The sequence below is a fragment of the Acomys russatus genome, chromosome 16, assembly GCF_903995435.1.
Source record: "Acomys russatus chromosome 16, mAcoRus1.1, whole genome shotgun sequence".
NCBI lineage: Eukaryota > Metazoa > Chordata > Mammalia > Rodentia > Muridae > Acomys > Acomys russatus.
Genome location: NC_067152.1, coordinates 20,505,935 through 20,533,086, shown reverse-complemented (window position 1 = coordinate 20,533,086; position 27,152 = coordinate 20,505,935). Strand labels below are relative to the sequence as shown.

General features: G+C 39.3%; 1 protein-coding gene across 2 annotated transcripts in view; it reads right to left on the bottom strand.

The window, feature by feature from the left end:
* The window catches only part of Spag9 (sperm associated antigen 9), a 129,744-nt gene that overhangs the window by 80,855 nt on the left and 21,737 nt on the right, over positions 1-27,152 (bottom strand). For both annotated transcript variants that reach the window (XM_051158329.1, XM_051158328.1), the window contains exon 3: positions 6,949-7,019. In XM_051158329.1, coding sequence (XP_051014286.1) covers positions 6,949-7,019 — 71 coding nt within the window. The remainder of the gene's footprint in view (positions 1-6,948; positions 7,020-27,152) is intronic.

Sequence of the window (27,152 nt, the reverse complement as noted above, 5' to 3'; positions counted from 1 at the left end):
CCGTATGATAAAAAAGGATGTAATTTTGATCCTCAGGACTCACATGGTGGAAGGAAAGAAATTACAAGTTGTCCTCTGACCTCAACATATAACATACACACACACTTAAAAAAAAAAGGCTAGTCCAAATGATTAGTAAAGAAAAATGAATACAGCTCACAAGGATATTTACATGTTTTATTTTAAATGTCTAGTTTCCTCTTCCCTAACATTTTTTGTTTGTTTTTGGGTTTTGGTCCCCCCCCCCCCCCCCCCCCCCGCCCCAAGACAGGGTCTCTCAGTGTAGCCCTGGCTGTCTTGGACTCACTTTGTAGACCAAGCTGGCCTCAAACTTACAGCAATCCACCTGCCTCTGCCTCCCAAGTACTGGGAGTAAAGGCGTGCGCCACCACACTCAGCTCTTCCATAGCTTTATAAGAGAATTTTGGATAAAACTTTCTAGTTGTGTCAGCAAATCAGAAATAATGAATTGCTTTCTTCTTGCAGCAAGAAGAACCTCCAAGGAAAGATTAAACTGAGACTAATATAGCAAAATGAATGTTGGGCCTAATATATGTAAATGAACTTGTCAAAAAGGTTTTAGAAAGCCTTGGTTGAGTTCTCACATCTGGATAGTAATCATACAGACATGATTTGTTCAAATGAAAGAATGTAAAGAAAACAGAAACTTCTTCAGGTTGCTTTTTTTTGTTTGTTTGTTTTTGTTTTGAGACAGGGTTTCTCTGTGTAGCCTTGGCTGCCCTGGACTCACTTTGTAGACCAGGCTGGCCTCAAACTCACAGAGATATAACTTACCTCTGCCTACCTGAGTGCTGGGATTACAGGTGTGCACCACCACACCAGGCTTCCAGGTTGTTTTTATAGTAATTATTTTATTCAATAATATATACTAAGCAAAATATTAAGGTAGGATCAACTTTACATCTAAATAGCTTATTCTAGTATTTTAAATGATTAAATATTTAAAATTTAGAAAACACTCCATTTGAAATCTTCAAATGATTACAGAGATAATGTCCTGGCATTCCAAAATGGTCCAATAGGAAATTATATACCACACTCAAGTAGCTCTTACCAGGACAGAGGAACAAAACAGCAGCTATCATACTGAATGCCAACCATTTTAACAGAACTCTTTTTTATTTAACCCTCACAATTTTACAGATAAACCTCAGGTACAGGATAAAATAACCTGCGTAAGTTAACTATCTAGGTAAAAAAAAATGACCTGTTCTCTGCCATTAGCTTTAAAGCTTGGCCTCAAATCTGTCTGATGCAGCTGCCTGAGTATCAGGGCCCATGCTGCATCTGCCCTTTTGGTTAGCTCCAGGCAGCGATGAACTCACTGTCCTTTCTTCTTCACACCCACTTGAAGATCCCACACCCTAAAGCATGTCCTGATAATAACAGCTACATCTCACAAACAGAAGAAAAAATATACTGCATATAAAATTTTTTATTTTAATAATGATTCACGGGCTGGAGAGATGGCTCAGAGGTTAAGGGCACCGACTGCTCTTCCAGAAGTCCTGAGTTCAATTCCCAGCAACCCAGTGGTGGCTCACAGCCATCTATAATAAGATCTGGTGCTCCCTTCTGACACACAGGCATACATACAGGCAAAAACAGTATATACATAATTAATAAATAAGTCTTAAAATAATAATAATAATGATTTGACAGTATGGCTATGGTTTAAAGTGTGTGTGTGTGTGTGTGTGTGTGTGTGTGTGTGTGTGTGTGTGTGTGTGTGTGTGTGTGTAGGAGGAAAGCCAGCAGTCCAGATAGAAAGGACGAGAGAGTAGAGTGCGGCATTGTTTAGACAAGGTGCTACTGAGTCTACCACTTTTAGTCCTCCTCTATCTCAGATAAGCTATCAATTTCCCAGGGTGCAAATGAATTTGCGTAGCGAGAAGTAAGTCGCGTAGCGAGATGACAGCTGGAGTCATCAAAGATTCCAACTATATTGTCTGAAAACTGTGTGAACAGGCTCTACCTGCCCTTCGCTGCTCAATTCAGCACCGGCAAAACCAAAAAGCAAAGCAGCCAGGGCATGGCCTCTGGTCTTTTGATTCTGGTCACCTTGAAGCTTTCTACATGCAGACCTCAGAGCTGTTTTCTTTTTTCTTTCTTTCTTTCTTTCGCTATTGTCTTAAAAGCAGTGAGTTCTATGAGATATAAAGACTCAGAAAAACATCTACAGCATGCAGCCTATTTAACTGTGAATCAGGTCAGCTGTGGCAGTGTCTATCTGTAATGCTAACACTTAGAAATGGAGGCAGGAAAATGAGTAGCTTAAGGTCCATCTACATAGCAAGTTTTCGAAACCAGCCTGAACTCCACGGCACCCGTGTCTTAAACAGTGACAAAGGCAGTTGGAAAGATGGCTCAGTGGTTAAGAGCACTGCTTTTCTAGAAGACCTGGTATGATTCCCAGCATTCACATGACAGTTCACAGCCTTCAGTTCCAGGGGATCTGATACCATTTTCTTGCCTCCATGAGGACTAGATATACAAGTGGTACACAGACATACATGCAGGCAAAAATACCCACACACATAACAACAGACAAACATACACACAAAACACAGGAGAAACCTAAAAACATGGCATCAGGAAGACCAGATGTCACTGACTAGCATAGGATTTGGAACACATCACCCTAGAATATCTTTCTAAAAATTTCAAAGGGTGAAATAGGGAGCGATGATAAGTTAGCCAAAGAAAAGATTAAGAATGCGCATAAGGGGCTGGAGAGATGGCTCAGTGGTTGAGAGCACTGCCTGCTCTTCCAGAGGTCCTGAGTTCAATTCCCAGCAACCGCATGGTGGCTCATAACCAGCTATAATAAGATCTGGTGCCCTCTTCTGCATGCAGGTGGAATACTGTATACATAATAAATCTTTATTAAAAAAAAAAAAAAAAAAAAAAAAGAATACACTTAAATGGTCTCTAATATGAAATCCTCCCAACATTGCACATGTGTAGTGGTTAGCACTAAACACACACACACACACACACACACACACACACACACACACACACACACTATACTTGTGATCCCAATGCTTTATAATAACCACCCCCGCCCCACCTCGAGCTCTCTTTAAGGTGTGTCTTCGTTTAGTCAGCAGTCAGTGTGATTTTTTTTTTTTTTTGCATTTTTTCAAATTTTTATTTTCTGTACATTAAATTTACTCCAGTCAGTGTGATGTTAACACTATGAATCTAGAATTACTGTGCAAACAAGCCTCTGGCACATCTGTGAAAGGCTGTGCAGATTAACTGAGGGGGGAAGAACCTCCATAAATGTAGGTGTCACCATCCCTTGGATGTGGTTATCACACGCACAAACGGGAGAAAGCTAGCTGAGCACACACATGCTTAGTGTGTCTGACTGTACCATGACCAGGCGCTTCAGGACCCTGCCACTATGCCTTCCCTACCAGGAAGGCCTGGAGCCTGGATCAGTGAAACAAAAAACAGCTTCCTCACTTAAACTGCTTTGTCGGAAAACTAATACACTCACTTACTTAGTTCATTCTGTGATAAATGGCCTTGTTGAATCACTACTCCAGGCTGGCCCCTCAACCTCCTAGTGCTGATAAGGCAGCTTTATAAGCATAGGCTACCACATGTAGCAAGGTATGTATTCCTTTAAGCCAATTGAGTAATGTATAAATTTATTATTTGATTAAAGAATGGTCATTTACATTTAAAAAAAATCCAGAATAAATTTCCTGCTGTTAGCACAATATAATGTCAAATAATATTAAACTAATATTGTATCTGTAAAAAATGCTAACTTCCTTGGAATTAGCAATAAATAGGCTATAGAGTCCCTCTCTGGAGTCTACCTTTAAAAGGCACCCTAAGGGATTACAGAGCTATTTGTTCTTGCTAATTAAACACAGTCTCTACAGCATACGGATAAACAGAAAATTCTAGGTGATGGTGAACAGACTCACATTTCAAAGCAGCCTTATCTGTGTTACATAAGCCTACTCTGAGGCAAATAAAACAAGCGTCTATCAGGTTATCTTTGTAACCGAGGAAGGGGGTCCTATGAGAGAGCATCAGTCAGCCAGGAAATGGTGCCTGTTGACTGGAAAGGCCAAGACCTTTGGCTTGGTAACTGAGCTTTCTTGAAACCACTTTTCTTCCAATAATGTACATCTTTGAAGGCGTGGAAGCACACAGAAAACTTATTAGACCTTTCTGTGGGAAAACAACGGCAGGGATTTTTTTGTTTGTTTAAGTTTAAAAAAAAAAAAAAAAAAGTTTTTCAAGACAGGGTTTCTCTGTATAGCATGGGCCGTCCTGGACTTGATTTCTAGACCATGATGGCCTCAAACTCACAGAGATCCGCCTGCCTCTGCTTCCCCAAGTGCTGAAATTATAGACATGTGCTACTGTGCCCATCCTATTATTTATTTATTTTTGTTTTTATTTTTGTTTTTAAAGATAAGGTTTCTCTGTGTTGCCCTGGCTGTCCTGGAACTCACTCTGTAAACCAGGGTGGCCTTGAACTCACAAAGGATGACAGGTTTTTAAACTTCTATAAAAATATATCTTTACTTTTATTAAATAGATATTAGAAAAATAAAATTTCACTTTATATTTTTTTAAAAATGTATATATTTTAAAAAAATATAAATAATTTAAATATACTTTAATACAATATCACAATTTAATAATCTACAATTACTATAAAAATTTGAACTTTACTTTAAAAACATCATTCATTACTATTAATTACTTATAACATTTAAACAAACTTCTCCAAATATGTTTTAGAATTAGTCATCATTGAGAGGCAATACAAGTAAATACTACATAGAGGACCTTACTCTGGTACTGAAATCAATGGTGTAAAAAGCATCAACAATAGGAGTTTTAACAACCAAGTTTTTAAAAATACCCTTAACATCTAGTAAACAATGTTATTAAACATAGGTATTTTTAACTTACTAAAAGTTGTTATGTAACCTACTCACACACTAAGGAAACTTATGTAACCTACCCACATCTTCCCAGGGCTTTATGGTCCTTTGTAATCAAATTTTTTCCTCTACTACTGGCTATCAATTCTGTGACAGTTTGTGTTCCAGGTAATAATACATAACCCCAATCCCATAAGTGGGAAAGAAATTCTATATTATTCAAAAGCAAATGAAATTGAGTCTAATGTGATTTTATGACGCTTAAAAGCATTCAGATTGGTCCCTACCATAGGCAGGACAGATGACAAAGCAATGGGGGGAAAACCCAGGAACTGAAGTTTATTGGCAGGGATATGGGAGCTCGAGCAAGGCCCTAGACTCAATCATCACCACCTAAATAAATAGGTGGATAAAGACTAGAATCAAGCCGGGCAGTGGTGCAATACACCCTTAATTCCAGCACTTGGGAGGCAGAGGCAGGCAGATCTCTTGCGTTCAAGGCCAGCCTGGTCTACAAAGCTAGTTTCAGGACAGCTGGGGCTATACAAAGAAACTCTGTCTCAAAAGACCAAACCAAAGCAAACACACAAAAACAAAACTAACAAGAATAAAAAACAAGCCTAGACCCAGGTATAACATAAGACAGGATTAGTGACGGGAAATGGCATGAACGGTGGCATACATCTTTAGTCCTAGCGTTGAGGTGGGGCAGATGCAACTCTGAGTTCAATGCCAGCCTGTTTTACATAGTGTATCCCAAGGTAAGGTAAGCCAGGGCTACAGAAAGAAGAAGGGGCGGGGGGAAAGGAGAGGGAAATAGAGAAGGGAGGAGAAGACTGTAAAATTAACTTAGGTGTGTGAATCCCAGACTGCTCATAACACATAATAACAATAATCACATCACGAAGACAGAAACAAATACAACATATTCAAGATGAACAGACTCAGCTGAACTCAGTGGCACACACACTCAGGGAGGCAGAGGCAGGTGGGTCTCTGTGAGTTTGAGGCCAGCCAAGGCTACACAGAGAAACCCTGTCTCAAAAAATAAAAACAGAAAAAGAAAAGATTAATGGACTCTTTAAAACCAAGGGTTATAAGCGGATTATATGTTGCAAATACTAATTTAACATACTAATGAAGGCTAGAGAGATGGCTAAGCAGTTAAAACTCCTGGCTGTTCTTCTAGAGGACCTAGATTCATTTGCCAGCATTCACATGGTAGCTAAAAAACGTCTTTAATTCATTTCCAGAGAATCTGATGCCCTTTTCAGGCCTCTGTAGGCACTGCACTTACATGATGCACACACAGACAAGCAGGTGACATTCATAAACAAAAAAATAAAAATAAAAATCTAAAAATTAATATATAAATAAATCTCAAAATATCTAAGTTGCTAAAAATTAGAATCATTTAAAACACATTTTAATGCATTACATATTTGATATAAATCATTTACAACTAAGTTATATAAATGTAGAGCAATATAGCAATATCTTACCAATGCAACATTTTCCAAACTCCATAGTTTTCTCAGGATCATGTAAACATCTTACTATATACACAAAGGTTTTGCTAACCAATTAAGAAACTGTCTTTTTTTTTTTTTTTTTTTGAAACTGTCTTAAATAACTATTACATAGCATGTAAATTTCCTACATGCAAATGTAATTCCAGATTTTTTTTTAAAAGTCAACTTTGGGAGAGATGACTCAGCGGTTAAGAGCACTGACAGCTGTTTCAGAGGTCCTGAGTTCAATTCCCAGCAACCACATGGTGGCTCACAACCATCTGTGCCCTTCTGGCCTGCAGGGGTACAAGCAGACTGTATACATAATAATAAATAAATCTTTTTTTTTTAAAGTCAACTTTGGTAAATCCCACATGACATCTAATGTTTTCTGGAAATGATGCCTATGAATTATTCTAATTTTCAAAGGAAAATTTAGACTTATAAAGTGCATTTCTACGCTCTATAGGAACACAGTAAGAACAGACACCCACCTCAGTGTGCCGCTGGTGTAGTGCATTATATTCCTTCTTCAGTTCTGCTTCTCTTTCTTCAAGTCTGCTAACTGCAATCAAAACAAATTCAAAAAATGTACATTTCAAAGTCTGTCTTTTAAATGGTGTGGTGCTGGATGGGGGTAGTGCACGTCTTTAATGGGAGGCAGAGGCAGGCGGATCTCTGTGAGTTTGAGGCGAGCCTGGTCTAAAGAGTGGGTTCCAGGACAGCCGAGGCTACACAGAGAAACTCTATTTTGAAAAACAAAGCAAACAAACAAAAAAGTTGTATCTATAAGCTTTAGCATCTTTGGCCTTAGCCAAGCACTCTATGTGAAATTCTTCACAAAGTGACCACATTTTACTGTCCTCAGAGAAGAGAGTAAAATTCAGATTGTTTCTATAACACACATGTATATGAGATCATCCTTTTATAGCTTTTTATACCTAGAAAATTCTTAGCCTTGTGTCAGATCCCAGATGGTTATTTCAACCATTTTGAGTTTCAAATGCTTTTTTCAGTACTAGCAGGATGACAACACCACACTCTAAGTAGACTCTGCTTTGAGTCTTCTTGCATTCAGGGACTCATCTTCTTTTATTTAGCTCCCTCTGCTGGTGGATTTTGAAGTGCGCTGATGTGGAGCAGGCTCACAAAGTGCTTTAAATATCAAAACAAAAAGGAAAAAGTTTAGATTCTGAGACACAAAATGTCAGGATAGGATTTTAAAGGAGACTGAAAGAAAATAAAAGTGACTCAGAGTAGAGGGGCCCCAGGTAGCCCATGAAGAAAGAAACAACAGTGGGCTGACCTTTAATGAGCAAGTTCCAGATACACTGCTGCTACAGTAAACCATGAGCCACGAGGCAGAGGCAGAGGCTGGCTGGGGTGCTAGGGGCAGCAGACCAGTCCCTGTGCTAGCAGCTCTGTCAAGAGGCTCAGTGGGGGCTCTGGAAAGGCATGAATAATTGGAAACATTCTCTTATGTATCTGCACGTGACCAGAGCTGCAAATGTGAGAGGCTCTGATAATATGCAGCTTTTGCTGAGAGTTGCAGACACAAGTACTGTGAACTCTACTCCAAAAGCACGTTTACATTTTTATATGCTACATGTTTACATGTGAAGCACCAAATAAAACATTAACATGCTGCCCAGTTTTGGGGTTGCAAACATTTTTGCCTGCCAGAATTTGCTGGAATGTCTTAGAAATATGACACTATGAAAACTCAAATGCTTTTTTGTTATAATTTGTAACTCATTATGTTCACACCATGTTCCACAGTATTTGTAGAGTGCACCTTCTTACACTAGGCAGGTAATGTGCACATCTGCTGTTGATTTTTGCTATGACCCAAAACAATAATAAGCCCCTAATAATACAGATTGCATTAGGATAACACAACAGATGGTGAAACCTGAAAATTTGTGGTGTTGCTCATTTAAAACAGAAACATACGAAGAAAAAAAACCCAGAAAATCCACGCAAATTATGGATCTTTAGTAACAATTTCAAAATAAATATTTTTGAAGGATTAGGAAGGAAAAAGCATAATGGCACTTATTTGTGTGATGGAGACCGACCACTCAGCAGTTAAAAGCACTTGCTGCCCTTGCAGAGGACCCAGGGTCAGTTCTCAGCACCCACACCTGGCAGTAAGGCAGGGGATCTGATGCCTTCTTCTAGCCTCCAAAGGTATTTGCACTCATGGGATGCACTCAGGAGCTCATGTACACACACACACACACACACACACACAAATTAAGTCTTGTAAAAGGTGCTAAATATTGTTGATTGCTTATTATCTAAGCTTATTTAAAAGTTAAGGAAATCCCAAGACTACCAAACAATAATTTTCAATTATTCATCTTTGTCAATTCCTATTTTCTTTCATAATTTTTATTACATCTACATATGCTCTGCATGTACTGAGAGGGTTGGTGTGCATGCCACAGTAGTGCGTGGTGGTCAGAGGACACCCTGCTGCAATTGGTTCCCTCCTTCCACTATGTGGGTTCTGTGGAGTTCAACTCAACTCGGGCTTGGTAGCAAGTACCTTTATACTAACTCAATCACTTCACCAGCCCTATTAATATTTTCTTGATAATGTACAACCAAAATAAAAAAATGAAATACTAAGGCTAAAATCAAATATCATTCACAAACTTCCGTTTCAAATGTATGAGAGATTAGAACCCCATTATTCTGTCAGTTCACTTGAAATAAATCATAAAATGCACATTAATACCACACTGACAGTGCACCATAAACTGTCCTATAACTGAATATAAAGTTATTTTATTCTCACATTATGATAGCAGCATCATTATTACATTCCATTTAGAGGTGGACACTATGGTAATACTGCTAACTTACTAAAAGTCACCAAGATGATGCTTTCCTAATGGAGGGATCTGGGTACCATGCTATACTACCTCTCAAGAAATGCTACTTTTAGCCAGGCATATTAGATCACACCTAGAATCCCAGCATTTGGGAGGTGAGGCAAACAGATCACTGTGAGTTTGAGGCCAGCCTGGTCTACAGAGCGAGTTCAGAACAGCCAAGATAACACAGAGACCCTTTCTTTAAAAACACACACACACACACACACACACACACACACACACACACACACAAAATAAAACAAAAAAACCAAACCAAAAAAAACTTAAGAAAGCATCAAACTGTCAATGAAAATGCAAGCTCTGCTTTATGCATCATCAGGGAGACTATTTGGATATGGTTTGTCCCCTGAGGTTTAGTGTGTTGCAGGCTTGGTCCCCATGGTGGCAGTGTTGGGAGGTGTTATGAAACCTGTGAGAAGTGAGATCCCTGGGTGAATTGTCCTCGGAAGAGATTAAGGTAGCTCTCCTCAGATTTCTGAATTCTCATAAAAGCAGGTTGCTGGAAGAAAGAACCTCATCCCTAATTGCCCTTTGGCTTACAAATCCCAATTCCAACCTCCAGAGCTATGAACTGAATAAATCTTTCTTTATAAATTGGCGTGCCTCAGGTATTTTGTTAACAGCAACGAAAAACAGTAATGTATGCATTAAACTGAATAAACAACACATCACACATCAAACTGGCTAAAATAAGAAATATAAGACAACAAGTGCCTGCTAAAAATGGGTACAAATAGAACTTTCATACACTGCCGGTAGGAGTAAAATGCTATATTCAATTTGAAAACAAGCCGGGTAGTGGTGGATCTCTCTGAGTTTGAGGCCAGCCTGGTCTAGAACAGAAAATCCCTGTCTTGAAAAACCAAAAAGAAAAAAAAATTGAAAACAGTTTGGCAGGAATTAATAAGACTGAATATTTGCCAACCCTATGACAAAATATTTCACTGTTAAGAAATACAAGTATGTACCCATTATTATAGTTTGAATATGAAATATATCTTAAAGGCCCATGTGTTTGTTGTAGGCTCACTGGGAAAGCAACTGATTGGACAGCATCAACAGCACCTACAATACCAACATAACCTACCCTGATTCAGCCAAAGCAATATAGTCAGTCAAACTGGACCCAAACCTCTGAAACGATGAGATAATGCAGACCTTTCCTCTACTAAATTGTTTTCACTGGGTATTTTTGTCACAGTGATGACAAGCTTACTACTACACACCCAGAGGCATTAAAAATGGTGTTTAATCATTCAAAGCTGAAAAGAAATACTTGCCAACCTATAACAAAGTGAAGAAAATATTCACATTCAGGAATACTATACAAGAATAAATAAATTATTTTCAAGTTTATTATGGATAAATGTCATAAGTATGATATCAAGAAAAAGCAGAAACTAAAAAATACAAAAATAACACATAAAGTGTTAAAAAAAAATTATAGCAGTTACCTTTGAGATGGGCTTAGTTACCTATTATCTAACCAGCCTACTCCAGTACGAACGCAGTGTCATCTAGCTGTTCGCCTGGGACGCCCTTCAGTTAGAATATTCATTTAGTATGCCCTCTGACAACTGCTATGTGTTATGCATATAGTGCAGGATTTAAACAAGCTATCTGGAACCACTACAAACAAGCTGCGCTGCTCCAAGTTCCAAATTTACAGCTGACAATACAAGCATGCTACCACAGTGGGAGAAGTATATAAAAAAAATTTTTTAAAAGAGCAGGTATGTAAAGATAACCAGAATTATTCTTTTAAAGGTTATGTGGGTGATTTCCACTAAAAAAGTAATATGTATATCCTTTGATTGCAATAGTATTCTTTTTTACCCTGATACACTTGCAACAATGCCCAAAGGCATGAAAGCCTATAAAAATGTTTAATAATGGGAAACTGGGGTCGCCCAGTATCATCATTAGAAAGTGAAATGAAAGTCGTATGACAGAATATAAGGCTTTGCTATTCTACTGCCACATGACTTTAGTAAATTAACCTCCCTGCACTTATTTACTTGTTTAGTATTAAAAGTATGTATTAGGATTAAATGAGTTAATATTTGTAAAAGATAAAGAGTGATGATAGTATAAATATGTTTTCAAAACAAAATACAGTGATTAAAGGGGCTTCTTTTTTTTTTTAAGACATAGGAATGCAGTCTATCTGAAAATATCAGTATAAGATTGTGCCTACAGTAAATGGACAGGTGCTAAAACTTATCATAGAAAATAAAAAATACAAAAGCTAGGCCAAGAATGGTGGTGCATATAATCTCAGCCCATGCGAGATGAAGGCAGGAAGATCACAAGTAGTAAATAATAGTGAATTCCATACCAGCCAGAGCTGTATCATGAGACTCTTGTCTCAACAAATGAATGGGCTGAACCACCTAAATTTGATTCCTAACACTAACAGCTAACAAGTGCTTGTAACCCTGGCTCCAAGAGAACTGATACCCTCTTCCAGCCTCTACAGGCACCTACAAGCAAGTGTGTGTATGCACACACACAGACACAGACAGATACACACTAAAAATAAAAGCCAGGCAGTGGTGGCACACACAGGGCGATTACTGAGTTCAAGGCTAGCTTGGTCTACAGAATGAGTTCCAGGACAGCCAGGACTACATAAAGACACCCTGTCTTGAAAAACTAGAGAGATGGACGGACGGACAGACAGACCTGGCATGATGGTACATGCCTTTCATTCCAGTACTTAGGAGACAGAGGTAGGTGGATCTCCATGAGTTTAACACCAAATGGTCTATGTAATAGAGTTCCAGGCTAGCCAGGGCTACAGAATGAGACCTGTTTCAAAACAAAACAAAAATCTGAAATATAAAATATACACTAAAACCAAACAAAGAATTTGAACTGTAAGATGTCTACAAAACAGAAACAATTATTCCTCAAAGCAGCTCTTTTTTATCACTTTACTTGGGCAAAAGTCCCGTAACCATGCTCCTCTCCCGCCTGCCTCTTCACTCCTTCCACAGCATAACTCCAACTGTTATGTGCATCTGATATGTCTCTCGTAGGCACATAAGCTGAGCACCTGTGGTGGGTCTTTGCTACTTTTTGGTCTTTGCTACCTCTTTGACCAAGGTAACTAGCAAACCACCAATGTCCCTAAATGACCACCAACCACCAACCTCGCCTCTCAAGGCCCTCCCATGTATCTAGGTATCCTCTGAAAAGTTCCCAGAATTCCAAATGACAATAATTGCAGAAATTGTCTGCAGCTGGCAAAAGCATGCTTCTGCTAGAGCAAGAGGCAAATCATAATCACCTGCTGTAGACAGTCCAAAGCAGCAATCCCTATACCTGGGATTAAAACAAAAGCACATTCTTATAATACTTCTGTGTTGCTTAAAAGAAACTAAAATTCCAGGATTCTCAAAAATGTCACTATAACAAGTAATGTTTAAGTTGTAGTATTTTATTTTAGCAGCCTTCATAAACTAAAACACAACTAAATGTGAGTAAGTATACCTTAGAAGCCGGGGTGGGGTAGGGGGTGCCCCCTACCAAGTACCAGCACTTGGGAGGCAGAGACAGAGAGGTCTCTGAGTTCGAGGCCAGCCTGCTATACAAATCAAGTTCCAGGACAGGCAGGGCTACACAGAGAAACCATCTTGAAAAACAAACAAAAAGTATATCTTAGAAATGCTTAGATATACATGGTATTGCCTAAGACCTGGCCAGGTTACAGAGCCTATTATAGGAACTGGTCGGGACTGATTTTATATTGGCTTACTAATCAACTTTGGTTTTCATGGCTTCATTGAAATGAAGCTACGAAATGAAGCTTTGCAAGACTGTTAGGAATTAGACATTACAAACCCAACATATGGCTAAGTTCTATATGTTTCCAATATTTATCTGAATTAGTATTTATCATCATTAGGATTGGCTTAACTTTATCTACAAATATTCCTAAAGTTGATTCATTGTTTTGTTTTCTTTCTTTTTTCTTGTTTCTATCTTTCTTTCATTTGTTTTGTTTTCCAAGACAGGGTTTCTCTATGTAGCCGTGGCTGTCCTGGACTCACTCTGTAGACTAGGCTGACCTTGAACTCACAGAGATCCACCTGCCTCTGCTTTCTTGAGTGCTGGGTGCCACCACCACCTGACTGCTTTGTGTTTCCTAAACATTTCAGATTATCCCTACCTAGCATTCCTTCAGCCTCAGCCATTCACGGCTTTCTAGCCTCAAGATTATTTTCTGCTTCATTTTTTTCCATGTGGCACCATTTTCTAATTATTTTCTAAACCATTCAAAGCTAGGTGAGATACCAAACACCTGTAACCCCAGCACTTAGAAAAAAAAGTGAGGCAAGGCAGTTTGAAATTACCCAGGGCAAAGACTCTTTTGATATATTGATTAGACAGTTAAATACATATATACATATAACATATGTACATAGATGATAAATAAATAGGCGTTACAGACTGCAGACTACTTGCCCTTTATGTTATGTGTTAGTTTCTTTGTTGTTTGGAGTCCGGATCTTACTATGTAGTCCTCGCTGGCCTGGAGCTCACTATGTTTGTTAGGTTTTTTGTTGTCTTTTGTTTCATTTTTGTTGTTGTTGTTGTTTTGTTTTGTTTTGTTTTTGTTTTTGAGGCAGGGTCTTAATCACTGTGTAGCCCAGGCAGGCCTTAAAATTCATAATAATCACCCTCGGTATCTTGAGGACCAAGATCACAGGTGTGTTGCACTGCATCTGGTGCTTCAGTGGACTATTTAAACATAGATATAAAACTGAGCCCCACTTCTTGCCCCAACACAAACACAACTCTCCGAATATCATCATCCCTACTAAGAGTGGAGCAGTGCCTCTGACCTCTGCATTGTCTCTGACCTCTGTGCTGTCCTCATAGTTTTTTTTCTTTTCCAAATGTCACATAGTTTGCATCATACAGTATGTTGTCTTTTCTTTTCAAACTACTTTTTCACTTACAGTATGTATTTGAGGTCACTTCCTGACTTTTTGTGACTGAATTATATCCATTACATAGCTTGCCAGTTTATCAGTTATTTTTGTAAGAACTAAATGCCATAAATACCATTTCATTATGCTCAAAAGTTCATTTTCTTAATTTAAAAATGTAGTTTAATACATCTTCAACTAGGTTGAGCACGGTGGCACTTGGGAGACAAAGGCAGGAGAACCAGGAGTTTAAGGCCATCCTTAGACACATACCAAATTCAAGGCGTGCTTGGGTTACTCGGGATTCTGCCTCAAAAACAAACCAAAAACCGGGTGTGGTAGCCCACATCTTTGATCCCAGCACTCAGGAGGCAGAAGCAGGTGTATCTCTGTGAGTTCTAAGCTAGCCTGTTTCTACAGAGCTAGTTCTAGGACAGCCAGGGCTGCACAATGAAATCCTATCTCAAAACAAACAAACAATAAAAATTTACATGAACAAGAAATAATATAACAAGTCATTATACAATCATGTATCTTAACAATATGGATGTAGTATTCTCAGAATTGCCTCACCATCCAATTCCAGCACTGTGCAAACATACAGTGTACTCACACAAGCTCAGCTATGACATCACTAGGTGATAAAACCTCACAGGAGTTCTGGGACAAATTCTGTCCACCACACTGTAACATTATTGTTCAGTCTGTAGCTATATAATTTTCATGGCCTATGTGCTACAGCAACCAAAGTTAAGTTTAAGTGTACTTTAGTTTATAACCATGTATTAAAGTCCTTATAAAAGGCATTCTAGATCATTAAGAATCATGCTTTAACAGTAGTTTATGGCCAGGCATAGTCGTGCTGGTAATCCCAGCACTCAGGGAGGCAGAGGCAGGCGGATTGCTGTAAGTTCAAGGCCAGCCTGGTCTACAAAGTTTGAGTCCAGGACAGCCAAGGCTACACAGAGAAACCTTGTCTCAAAAAAACAAAAAACAAAACAAAAAGATAAAGTTTATGTCTTTGTTACTGGAAATGGGCCCCTGGCAGTTATTTTCTCCTTCTTAATGCCTGCATAAAGTATCTAGACAGAAATAGCTGATAACTTTGTGTTTTGTGTTTTCTTTACCTGTACTATGACCTAAATACCAGTATTGCCTTTTTAGACACATATACTCCAAAACATATATTATATGATTATAAAAATACATTAATTCTACTATATATATATATATACATACATATACATATATATACTCAGATAATACAGTGTCCCAAGATCAATAATATAACTTCAAAAGCATCCATTCTTTTCTAAAACACAATATTGCATATAACAACATATTTGGTAAACATAGCTTAAAGCCTGAGTAACGGTAAACAGTATAACCATTTCTAAAAATAGATGTTAACATAGGAAAAGCCACCTTGAGAGTCCTAAGTGTCACTAAGGAGCCACTAAAGGGGTTTGGAGAAGGGAAGAAGAAAGGAGAAAGTAGGAAGGAAAGCCCCATCTCGGCAAGAGCTGTACGTATCCCCATGGCCTTATGCACCACGAAATTAACCAACACCTATGCTGCAGTACATCTAAAACATATTAAAAGATCACATCTTGTTAAAAATATCTCAGGACAAACCTTAAGCTCTTGTGATTATTATGCTCATCAAGACTAGCTATACACAACGTAGCATTAACTGGAAATAAACAAGCATCTGTTTATGATTGTCTATCCCCAAACAACAGATAACCAATCTGTCTGTTTTAACTGCTAATTTTCTAGGGAGAAAACCAAAATAAAACCACAGGGTCTAAAAGGGAAGTGGGGAAGGAGCAAAAAATAGAACATTGAAAAAAATTTAAAGCTTCCCCCTGTAATAAAAGCTGATGGAGATGCTTCAGCTCACTTGGATGCTCTTTCTATCTGGCTTTCCAAAGAGCACAAGGATATGATTGAGGCAGGAAGAGTCACCTGCTCTGCCGGCTCAAAGCCAGAGCTTACCTCCTCAGCTTGGTGGCCTTTGCCAAGTTTGGAACACCTTCCATCTCTGTTGTCTTCTGCCCCATCAGAATGCTGATAGGCCTATGGGGGGGAGAAAGAGAAACAGACCCGCTAGAATGCCACATCCAACTATTATTTGCCTTCTCAAAAGGAAGCATTACTCCTTACTGTCCGTGGAAGGCAGATCATGCCACTGTTACTGGAGCTCGGGATTAACACTGGCCGTTCACAGATTCTCCTTCATCAATTTAGGAACAAGAGCCCAAAAACTAAACCAGAACCAAGTGATGTAAGAGCAAACAATCTCAGACAACACATCAAAAGAGTGACAGAAACCTGTCCTTGACCAAGGCCTTCACCACATCTGTCAAAAGATTTTCAGAAAAATATTTCATGCCATTAATCCAAAACAAAATGTTATTTTAAAACTCTCATGAGTCAATGATCCTTAAAAGAGAAGGGCAATAACACCAAAAACTTCCAGTGTTAAAGACTTCTAAGAGCTTACATTATTGCCTTTAAGATGTCTCCCATACCATCCACAAAAGAAATTTGACTTCTGTCCAACCTACAGTCTCTCTATAAAGAAGGGCCATATTCTACCTTGGCACATATACCTGTGTCATCATCCACATGATCACAAAATACTTCCTCATAACGTACCAAAACCAAAAGCTAAGTGACTTCCTTAAATTTAATCTTCTGAAGTTATAGAAAGACAGCTAGGTATCTGCCTTATCCACTCATTCTTTTATATATTTGTGGGAAAATCATTTAATACATTTTTCATTTTCTAAATGAAATGACGAGAAGTCCTTTGATCTTTATAAAATATCTTTAGTTCTAGATATTAATTATAAACTATACCTTTAATATTCTCAATAGAAAACAGACTCTGAAAGTGGAAGAGCCCAATACAGACAATAAACATAAAACAGTAGAAGACAATATCACCAAATGATACAGAAATAATGACTATTACCATTTGTATAATTCTAGTGTCCTGATTTTCAGCCTTGCTTTTTATATACAGGCTTTTTTTTAAGCCCCCAAATAAAGTTTATTAAATACACAGATTTTCAAACCTAAAAGAACTAGACACAAATTACAATGAATTTAAAATAACCTTCTACACAATTAATTCCAAGGTCCTCTTTTCAGTTAGAAAATATGAATCTGAAACTTCTAAAGTTACCTTTTAAAATAGCATATGCTTTCAACAAAACCACAAATTGCCAGGCGTGGTGGCACACACCTTTAATCTCAGCACTCAGGACACAGAGGCAAGCAAATCACTTGAGTTTGAGGCCAGCCTGGTCTAAAAAGTGAGTCCAGGACAGCCAGGGCTACACAGAGAAACCCTGTCTTGAAAACAAAAACAAAACAAACAAAAAATAAACCCCCAAAACACAAAACAAAACAGAAAAAGCAAAAACAACAAACAAACAAATGAGAAAACCCCACAAATCATCAGTCATTTAACTTTATTGCTCTAAAACTTAAGTAGAAAAGATTTTTCTATTGAGAAGATAAGAGTAAAATGGGTAAGATGACTTATGACAGTATTGTTCAGCTTTCGCCAGTTTCTTTTTCTTGCAGTGCTGGAGACTAAAGCTAAGGTCTCATTTGCACTAAGCAAGCAAGCTACCACGCAGCAACATCCCTGGCCTTCTTTTCAGAATATTAACATTTACTGCAAATACCAGCGAAGGAACTGACAAAGGTTTCGTCATTCTGAAGGTTCAGGCTACCTCAAACATTAACACAGGCTTGAAAACAGACCCAGTACACTTAAAACTATGTCTCTTCCTTCTAAGGTGTGAAAATTCTCAACTTGGCTGTCCAGGACAACCAAGGCTATACAGAAAAACCCTGTCTTTAAAAAACAAACAAACAAAAAATAACAACAACAAAAAGACTAGTCTGTTCCATATAATGAGATCCTGTCTCAGAAATAGAGCTGGTTCAAGAACACTGGCCGTTCTTGTGAAGGATTCATGGCGTCTCACAACCATCTGTAGTTCCAGCTCCAGGAAACCTGATACTCTTTTCTAACCTCCTCTGGCACTAGGCAGAGTGGTGCAGAGTCCTAATACAGGCAAGACACCCACCAACTCAAAGGTAACATTTTAAAAAACAAAACCAAAGGATTTTCACTCAAAGGAAGCAAGGCAAAGTTAGAGAAAAGTTTTCAAATAGCTTAAAAACCAATGCCATCTAAATCTGTTTTCATCATCACAACGGACCTTAGGACAGTAATCTAAACTAGGAGCTGAGCGGAGGGCAATCAGTTCCACAAAGAGTAACCTAAGAGGTAGTCTGTATCTGCTCTCAGTGCTACTATGTTGTTAACAATTCCAAAATCAGAAACAATGATGGCACATAAATACTATGAAGTACTAAACATGTTCATATTCCTTGACCAGCTTTTTAAAATATATTTTAAGAAAATCATAACAAGAGGGGAGACCTATAGATGTAAAACAGTATTCACTGTAACATGCTTCATTATATTAGAAAAAAATGGCTGTCCAACCAACCAAGTCCTCGAGAAAGCTTTCGGTCTTGTTTGTTTTGACTTCCCTGTAAAGCTCCCCAACCAGGGAACGACAATCCCTACCTGGTTGACACTTTACCTTCACCTTGATTGTTGCATTTCCTTTCTCTTTTTCCTTTCCTTTTTGTTTAAAACAGGGTTTCATAGAGCCCAGATTGGCCTTGAACTCACTGTGTGGACCAGGCTAGTCCTGAACTCTTCATTTTCCTGCCCCTACTTTCCTGACTGCTAGGATTATAGGCATGCAGCATTATAGCAGCCTATTTCTACCTTGATGCATACCTTCATTCAATGAAGGATTTTATGTAGTTTTCAACATTGTTATTAGATTTTTGTCTAGGATAAAAATTAAATGTGATAATCAAGTCCAAACATTGCTACATGTTTGCCTCAAGTTTCTGAACAGCCAAGATTTAGGAAGGAAGGAAGGAAGGGGAGAGAACAGCAAGCGGTGATAGCACTTGGGAAGCTAAGGCAGGAAATTTCCGAGTCTGAGACCAGCCTGGACTACACTCAAGACCATGTCTCAAAAAAAGAAAAAGAAAGAAAGAAAAGAAAAAAGAAAAAAAAGATGGCATAGTTTCTCGGTGTTCAAAGTATTCACACATTTAAAAAATTGATTAGAGGGTCAAGTGAGATGGCTCAGTGGGTAAGAACATTTGTTTGGCCAAGCCTGATGACTTGAGTTAAATCCCTGGAGCCCACAAGGTGTAAGGGAGAAGTACGCATGCATGCGTGTGCCCATGCTAAATAGATGTAACTTTAAAAGGGGGGGGGGGCTGGAGAGATGGCTCAGAGGTTAAGACTGTGCTTCCAGAGGTCCTGAATTCAACTCTCGGCAACCACATGGTGGCTTATAACCAACTATAATGAGATCTGATACCCTCTTCTGGCCTGCAGGTGTGCATACAGGCAGAGCACTGTATACATAATAAATAAATTCTTTTTTAAAGAAAACTTTAAAATTGATCAGGGCTGCCAAAATATCTCAGAGGGTAAAGATACTTGCTTGAGCCAGACAGTGGTGATGCCCACCTTTAGTCCCAGCTATTGAAGGCAGAGGCAGGCAGATCACTGTGTAGCCAAGGCTACACAGAAGAACCCTGTCTTGAAAAAAACAAAATCAAAACCAAAACCAAGATGGCTGTTTGGTTACCTAGTCACCTGAGTTAGATCCCCAGGACCCACATAAAGTACAAGGAGAGAACTCATATAACAAGATTGTCCTTTAGCCGCTCTATGTATGCTGTTTGCCCAGTAACAAATAACAATTAAGTGTGTGTGATGATTATACAATGAGGAAGTACTTAAGATACAAAGCTGAGTGCTAAAAAAAAAAGGAATAACTAGACAGCTATAACTCTAATCTCCTTCTCCTCTACCTCCTAAATACTATGATTTCTTAACTTTTGGGGGGGGTTGCTGTTTTGCTTCTTTATTTTGTTTGAGACAGGGTTTCTCTGTGTACCCGTGGCTGTTGTGAACTCACTTTGTAGACCAGGCTGGCCTCGAACTCACAAAGATCCACCTGCTTCTGCCTCCCAGGGTGCTGGGATTACAAGCGTGTACCTCTATGCCTGGCTCATATGTAATACACACCATATATCTTTCAGATTTTCCTTACAGACCCCTGAGATGTTACTTATCAGGACTACACTGTTGCTCTTGGAAAAGAACGGAAAGCCTTTTAAATGTATTGCTTATGTGGGGTAAATCCAAGATCTATGTTAGTTCAAAGACTGAGACAACAACAAGAAATCACCAGACTCAAACATTATCACAACATCGTGAAAAAAACTTTCAGACTTAGATTCTTAATATAGTTAAGCCATATCCCTATCTGACAAAGCCCACACTATCAAAAGCTAAAAGAGGGGCTGGTGCTGTGTATCTGCTCGTAGACTTCAATTCCCAGGACCCACATGGTAAGATGAGAGAGCCAGTTCCACAAGCTGTCCTCTTATCACCACATATGCACTGAGACAAACATGCACACCCCCTCAACCCAAATAATTGTAATAAAAAGATTTAGGCTGTGAAGAATTCCCTTTAGTTGGGTTCCTATTTCTTTACCTTTTCTTGCTTTCATGTAGAAAACAACCACAGGCAAAATTTCCCCTTTTAAAACAGGAAATGGTCGTCAGAGTAGAACTTGAACTTCCAACGACTACTTTAAAAAGAATATACATACTTTGAAATGCACCATCCAGGACTGATAAATTCACAATTCACAACTAGAGACTCCACTGTACAGACAAAACACCAGAAATTGAAGCCAATGTGCTGCCGCACATCTCTAATCTCAGCATTCAGGAGACTGAGGCTGGAGGGATGGAGAGTGTGAGGCCAGCATTGACTATACCTCAAGAGCCTGCATAAATAAATACAGTGAAACACAGTATGACATACTCTACAGAAATTTATTTCATCTCTTAAAAAGCTCTTATTCCACCAGTGGTGGCACTCAAGAGGTAGAAGCAGGCAGATCTCTGTGAATTTGAGGACATCCTGGTCTACAGAGCTAGCTCCAGGACAGCCAAACCCGTCTAGAAAACAAACAAAATCCAAAGACCTTGTCCCCCTCCAAAAACAAACAAAAACCAAACTAAACTAAAAACCAAGCACCAACAACAAAAACAAAATTCTTACTCCCAGAAGTTATCCCCGACTTCCACATGCATGCCATGGCACATGGGCATAGTCACATGCACACATACTTAAGTAAAATAAAATGTTTTTCAACTAAGGGACTGAATCACTGAAATGGCTTAGCTGGCACAGTACTTGACACACACACCTGACAGGCGGGTTTGATCTTCTGCATCTGTTGGTGGAAAATGGGAACTGACTTTATACACACACACACACTCTCTCTCTCTTTCTCTCTCTCCTTTTTTTTAAATTAAGAAACTAAGTAAGGACTTAAGAGATGGCTCAGTAAAGTTCTTGCCTTTCAAACTTTAACACCTGAGTTCAATTCCCAGAACTCAGGTGAAAACGTTGGGTGAGCTCTAAGTTAATAACTATCTCTGCAGAGGAGATGGATAGCATTTCTGAGCACAATGCCAAGGTAGTCCTCCAGTCTCCAGAGACATGTGTAAGCACATTTTACAACAACTCAGGGGAAGTTGGGCTACCTTGTAATCCCAGCACTCAGGAGGCAGAAAACTCTCTGAGTGCGAAGCCAGCTTGGTCTACAAAACTAGTCCAGTGCAGCCAAGGCTACACAGAAAAACCTTGTCCCAAAAACAAACAAACAAATCAAAACAACAACTTGAGGGGCTTTGATTTATTCAGTAAATTTGGAGGAGGTAAAGCTAACGAAGCACTCCCAAAGGGTCAAAATACTTTTTTAAAAGAAAAAAACTAGTCCAGTATGGTAGCCCATGCTTTTAATCCCAGCACCCAGGTGGCAGAGGCAGGAGGATCTCAGAGGGTTTGGGGCAAGCCTGGTCTACAAAATGAGTTTTAGGACAGTCAGGGCTACACAGAGAAAGCCTGTCTCAAAAACAAACAAGCATATATGTAAAATAAATAAATGAAATAAAATATTTAATAAAAAAAAGATTCTCAATAAAATACTGGCAAACTAAAAAAACAAAAAAACTGGGAGCTGGGATGTAGTTCAGTTGGTAGAATACTAGTCTATCATGCCTCAGGCCCCAGAACCATACAAACTGGGGCTGGTGATCCCAGGCTAGGAGCCCAGCCCTCCAGAGGAAGTAACAGGAAAACCAAGAATGCAATGGTTTCGACCTACTCCTAGTCATCCTACCCATAAGACCCTGTGCCAAAATACCGAAAGATCAAAGGGGCGGGGGGGGGGGGGGGGGGGCGGGAGCAGATTGATCACTTTCTATTGCTGTGATAAACATGACAACTTGGAGAGGAAAGCGTTTATTTGGTTTAGTCATCACAGGCATAGTCTATCACAAAGGGAAATCGGGGTAGGAACTGAAACAGAGACCATAGAGGAACACTGCTTACTGACTTTCTCCAAGTTCATTCAGCCTGCTTTCTTATACAACAACCCAGGACAACCTGCCCAGGGCGGCACTGCCCACATCAATCATTCACCAAGAAAATGCCCTACAGACTTTGCCTATAGGCCAATTTGATAGTGGCATTTTTCTCACTTGAAGTTTCCTCTTCCCTGATGACTCCAATTTGTATCAAGTAGACAAAAAACTGGCCAACACATTTGACCCCTAATCAACTTGACATATACGTCACTATTAAATTATAACTTTTACTTCCTTATTACCAAGATCTCATACTAATATCACAAAATATAAAACATAACTTTCAAAATTCCACAGTCTTTAAAAAGTTGAAACACTTCTGCCGAGCGTGGTGGCGCACGCCTTTAATCCCGGCACTCCAGAGGCAGGTGGATCACTGTGAGTCCGAGGCCAGCCTACTTTACAAGGCTACACAGAAAGAACCTGTATCGAAAAACCAAAAAGGAAGAAAAGCTGAAACACTTCTAAAAGGTCAGACTAAAATATCCAATGTCTCTTAAAACTCAAAGTCTCTCAACTGTTGGTTCCTATAAAAATAAGTTACATGTAGGGCTGGAGAGACGAGTCAGCAGTTAAGGGCACCAACTGGGTTCAAATCCCAGCATCCATATAGCAGCTAACAGCTGTCTGCAACCCTAAAATATGGCACCCTCACAAAGACATACATGCAGCCAAACCACCAATGCACATAAAGTAAAAATAACTAAAAATAAACATATAAACGTGCTTCGTAATCCCTGAGGGAAGAACCAGGACACAATCAAATAAAAGCAAAATCAATATTCAGTAGTATAAATCAAATCCTGTGACTCAGTGATTGGCATCTGGGTTTCACTCACAATCTTCTGCGCTCCACAGGTTTTGGGCAGATCCACTTCTCTGGCTTTGCCATCCTCAGCATACACAGCTTGTCTGGAAGGCTCAAGTTGCTCCACACTACACCTGCCACTGTCACTGATGGTTGTCCTTTGTCCTGGCATCTACGAATATGCTGGGGTCTGCACTAGAGCTGACATTGCAGCTTCACTGATAGCCTCTTCTGGACTCTTTTCTGTCACAGAGTGCCAAGCCTCAGCCTCCCTCTATGACCTCTTCGATACTGGGTTTTCACTGCAACTGAGATGATTTCTTCACCAAGAGCCTCTGATAGCCTCTTTTCTGCAACTCCAATACTGGCACACAGGGTCAAGTTTCAAAACCAGTACTCCGTGGAAGACTCTGACACTACTAAGTTCAGCTACTAACTAGAGACGCAGCCTTGCCCCACTATGGCTCTCGGCTCTGTGTGCTGATCCTGAGGAAATACTTCCCAGACTTCACCTCAGTGATGCTGACTTTGTGTTAGTCACAGCAGTTTTCAATTGCTGCAGACAATTTATTTTTCTTTTTTTCCTTTTTGGTTTTTTGAGGCAGGGTTCCTCCTCATTACCATTGGCTGTCCTGGACTCACTTTGTAGACCAGGCTGGCCTTGAACTCACATCAATCCTCCTGCCTCTGCCTCCCGAGTGCTGGGATTAAAGGCGTGCGCCACCACGCCTGGCACAGTGAAGCAGGTGTAGCTTCAGTGGCTCTTGTCTTCTCACAGATGATTCTTTAGCCCCAGCTGATCCAAAACTATAGCTGCTGCTCTTCTTCTTCTTCTTCTTCTCCTTCTTCTTTTTACTGCATTAATGTTTTCCCTGTATGTATGTCTGTGTGAGGGTGTCAGATCCTAGAGTTCCAGACAGTTGTAAGTATAAGCTGGCATGTGAATGCTGAGGCTTGAACCCAGGTCTTCTGGAAGAAGAGCAATCAATGCTCCTAACTACTAAGCCATCTCTTCAGCCCAAAACCAAAGATTCTTAATTCAAATATATCACACAAGCAGCTTCCATAGGGAATATGTGGGACTTCCAAACTTTTATTGAAATATCACAAGCCAAGCCACTATTACCTGCATTGCTCTCTTATCTTCCAAATTCTCATAACAGATCATTAAGGTCTCAGCACTCAACAGTTCTTCTAGCCCAAAGTTTCAAATTCCTATGCGCCTCCCCAAAACAACATGGTAAAGTCTGTCACAGCAATATCCCACAATTCTGGTCCTAGTTTGTTTCTTATTGCTATGACAAAACATCATGATAAAAGCAACTTGGGTAGGAAAGGGTTGGTTTGAGTCACGCACTCTAATCACAGTTTACATGAAGGGAGTCAGGGCAGAAACTCCAAGCCGAGGTCAGGGAAAAGTGCTGCTTCCTGGGCTGCTGTCCATGGCTTCATCAGCTCACTTTGTTATGTAAGGCAGGGATGGCAGAAATAGATATGAACAGAAAGAAGTCAGCAGCAGGCTGTAATACAGCCCTATAGTTCCAGCACCCAGGAAGCTGAAGCTAATGGTAGAACTGTTGAGTATGATGGTGGTAGCATATACCTGTATCCCAGCACTTGGGAGGGAATGAAAGGAGCAAGTAGATTCCAAGTTCAAGGCCAGCTAGGGCTACAATAGTAAGACCATCTCTCAAAGAAGAAACAAGTTTTCAATCCAAATTAAGCTCAAAACTATTTTCGATATTTGTAAAGAATTTCCTCCTTCCCTCCATTGAGTATACTTAACACCTATTAACTTATTAACACTTAATTTCTATAAAATCTTAGAATTAAAATAAAAACATAATAATGAATACAGCTGAAGAGAGAAATGAGAATATATTCCATAAAACATGACAATTCCAAAACACTGAATATGATTCACTAACCTAGCAAACAAACCTAGGCCAATGAAAAGAACAAAATTAGATACTCAAAATATTCTATACTGAAGTATGTTTTAGCTCAGCACAGTGGCACGCCTTTAATTCCTGCACTCAAAGGAAGCACAGGCAAGCGGATCTCTGCAAGTTCAAGGCTAGCCTGGTCTACAGAGTAAGTTCTAGGATAGCCAGAGATACATAGAAAAACCCTGTCTTGACAAACTAAAATCAAAGTATGTTTTGTTTACATTCATTAGAAAGATGAAAAAAGTTATGTTTTGTTTTTTAGTAATAAAAATGCTAACGTACTTAGGGTAGGGGATTGGGAAAGTAATCCACTGCCTCTATCTTTTTGTGGAAAAGCAACAGAATCTCTTCTCAATGTGAGACAAATTATCAAATAAAAAATCTGACTTCCGGCTGGGCGTGGTGGCGCATATCTTTAATCCCAGCACTAGGGAGGCAGAGGCAGGCTGATCGCTGTGAGTTCAAGGCCAGCCAGGTCTACAAAGCAAGTCCAGGACAGCCAAGGCTAACTAACACAGAGAGACCCTGTCTCGAAAAACCAAAAACCAAAACAAAACAAAACAAAAAAAAATCTGACTTTCCAAGAAGAGACTTGATACCCTATGAGCATATAAAGGGGGAAGAGGTCCCCCTCAGTCACAGTCATAGGGGAGGGGAGTAAGGGGAAAATGGGAGGGAGTGAAGAATGGGAAGATACAAGGGATGGGATAACAATTGAGATATAATATGAATAAATTAATAAAATATATATTTTTTAAATGTGACTTCAGGAGCTGGAGAGACAGACAGTGCCGCTCTAACAATGGACCAAGGCTAGTTCGCAGCATCCAGAGAGCTGCAGTTGCCTGGCAGACACCCTCTTCAGATGCCAGGAACAAAGGCGATGCATATGCACATATGCAGGCACTCACACATATACATGAAATATTTTTTAATTTAATGCAATTTTAAGTATGAAACAATTTTTGCTCTAATTTCTTTCCTACAACAGAAACAGATCATTCGATGTCTAAAAAGATTTTAGACATGCAATTTTTTTTCAAGCCAAAAGAAAAGGTTCTACATCAAATAGTACTTTGTACAAATCAAGAAAGAGAATCATTAAAATAGTGAAAATTTTTGCCAGGAGGTTTCAAGACAGAAACCCTGTCTTGAAAAACCAAAAAATATTTTTTTGTCGTTTCTTTTTGGGGGGGGGGGCGGGTTTCGAGAAAAGGTTTCTTTGTGTAACAGCCCTGCTATCCTGGAACTCACTCTATAGACCAGGCTGGCCTTGAACTCACAGAGATCCACCTGCCTCTGCCTCCCGAGTGCTGAGATTAAAGGAGTGTACCACCACCACTTAATCAAGTTGAAAAAAAATTTGTCTGGTTCAGCCATGTCTTTATTGTATAGCTCTAGAATACTATATAATTCCTGATACAAAGGCATAAACAATTTAGGATTAAAATATTATCTTAATAATCAAATTGTTTTGAGCATGGTTCCCACCTATATTCCCAGCACTTGGGAGGCTGAAAGGAC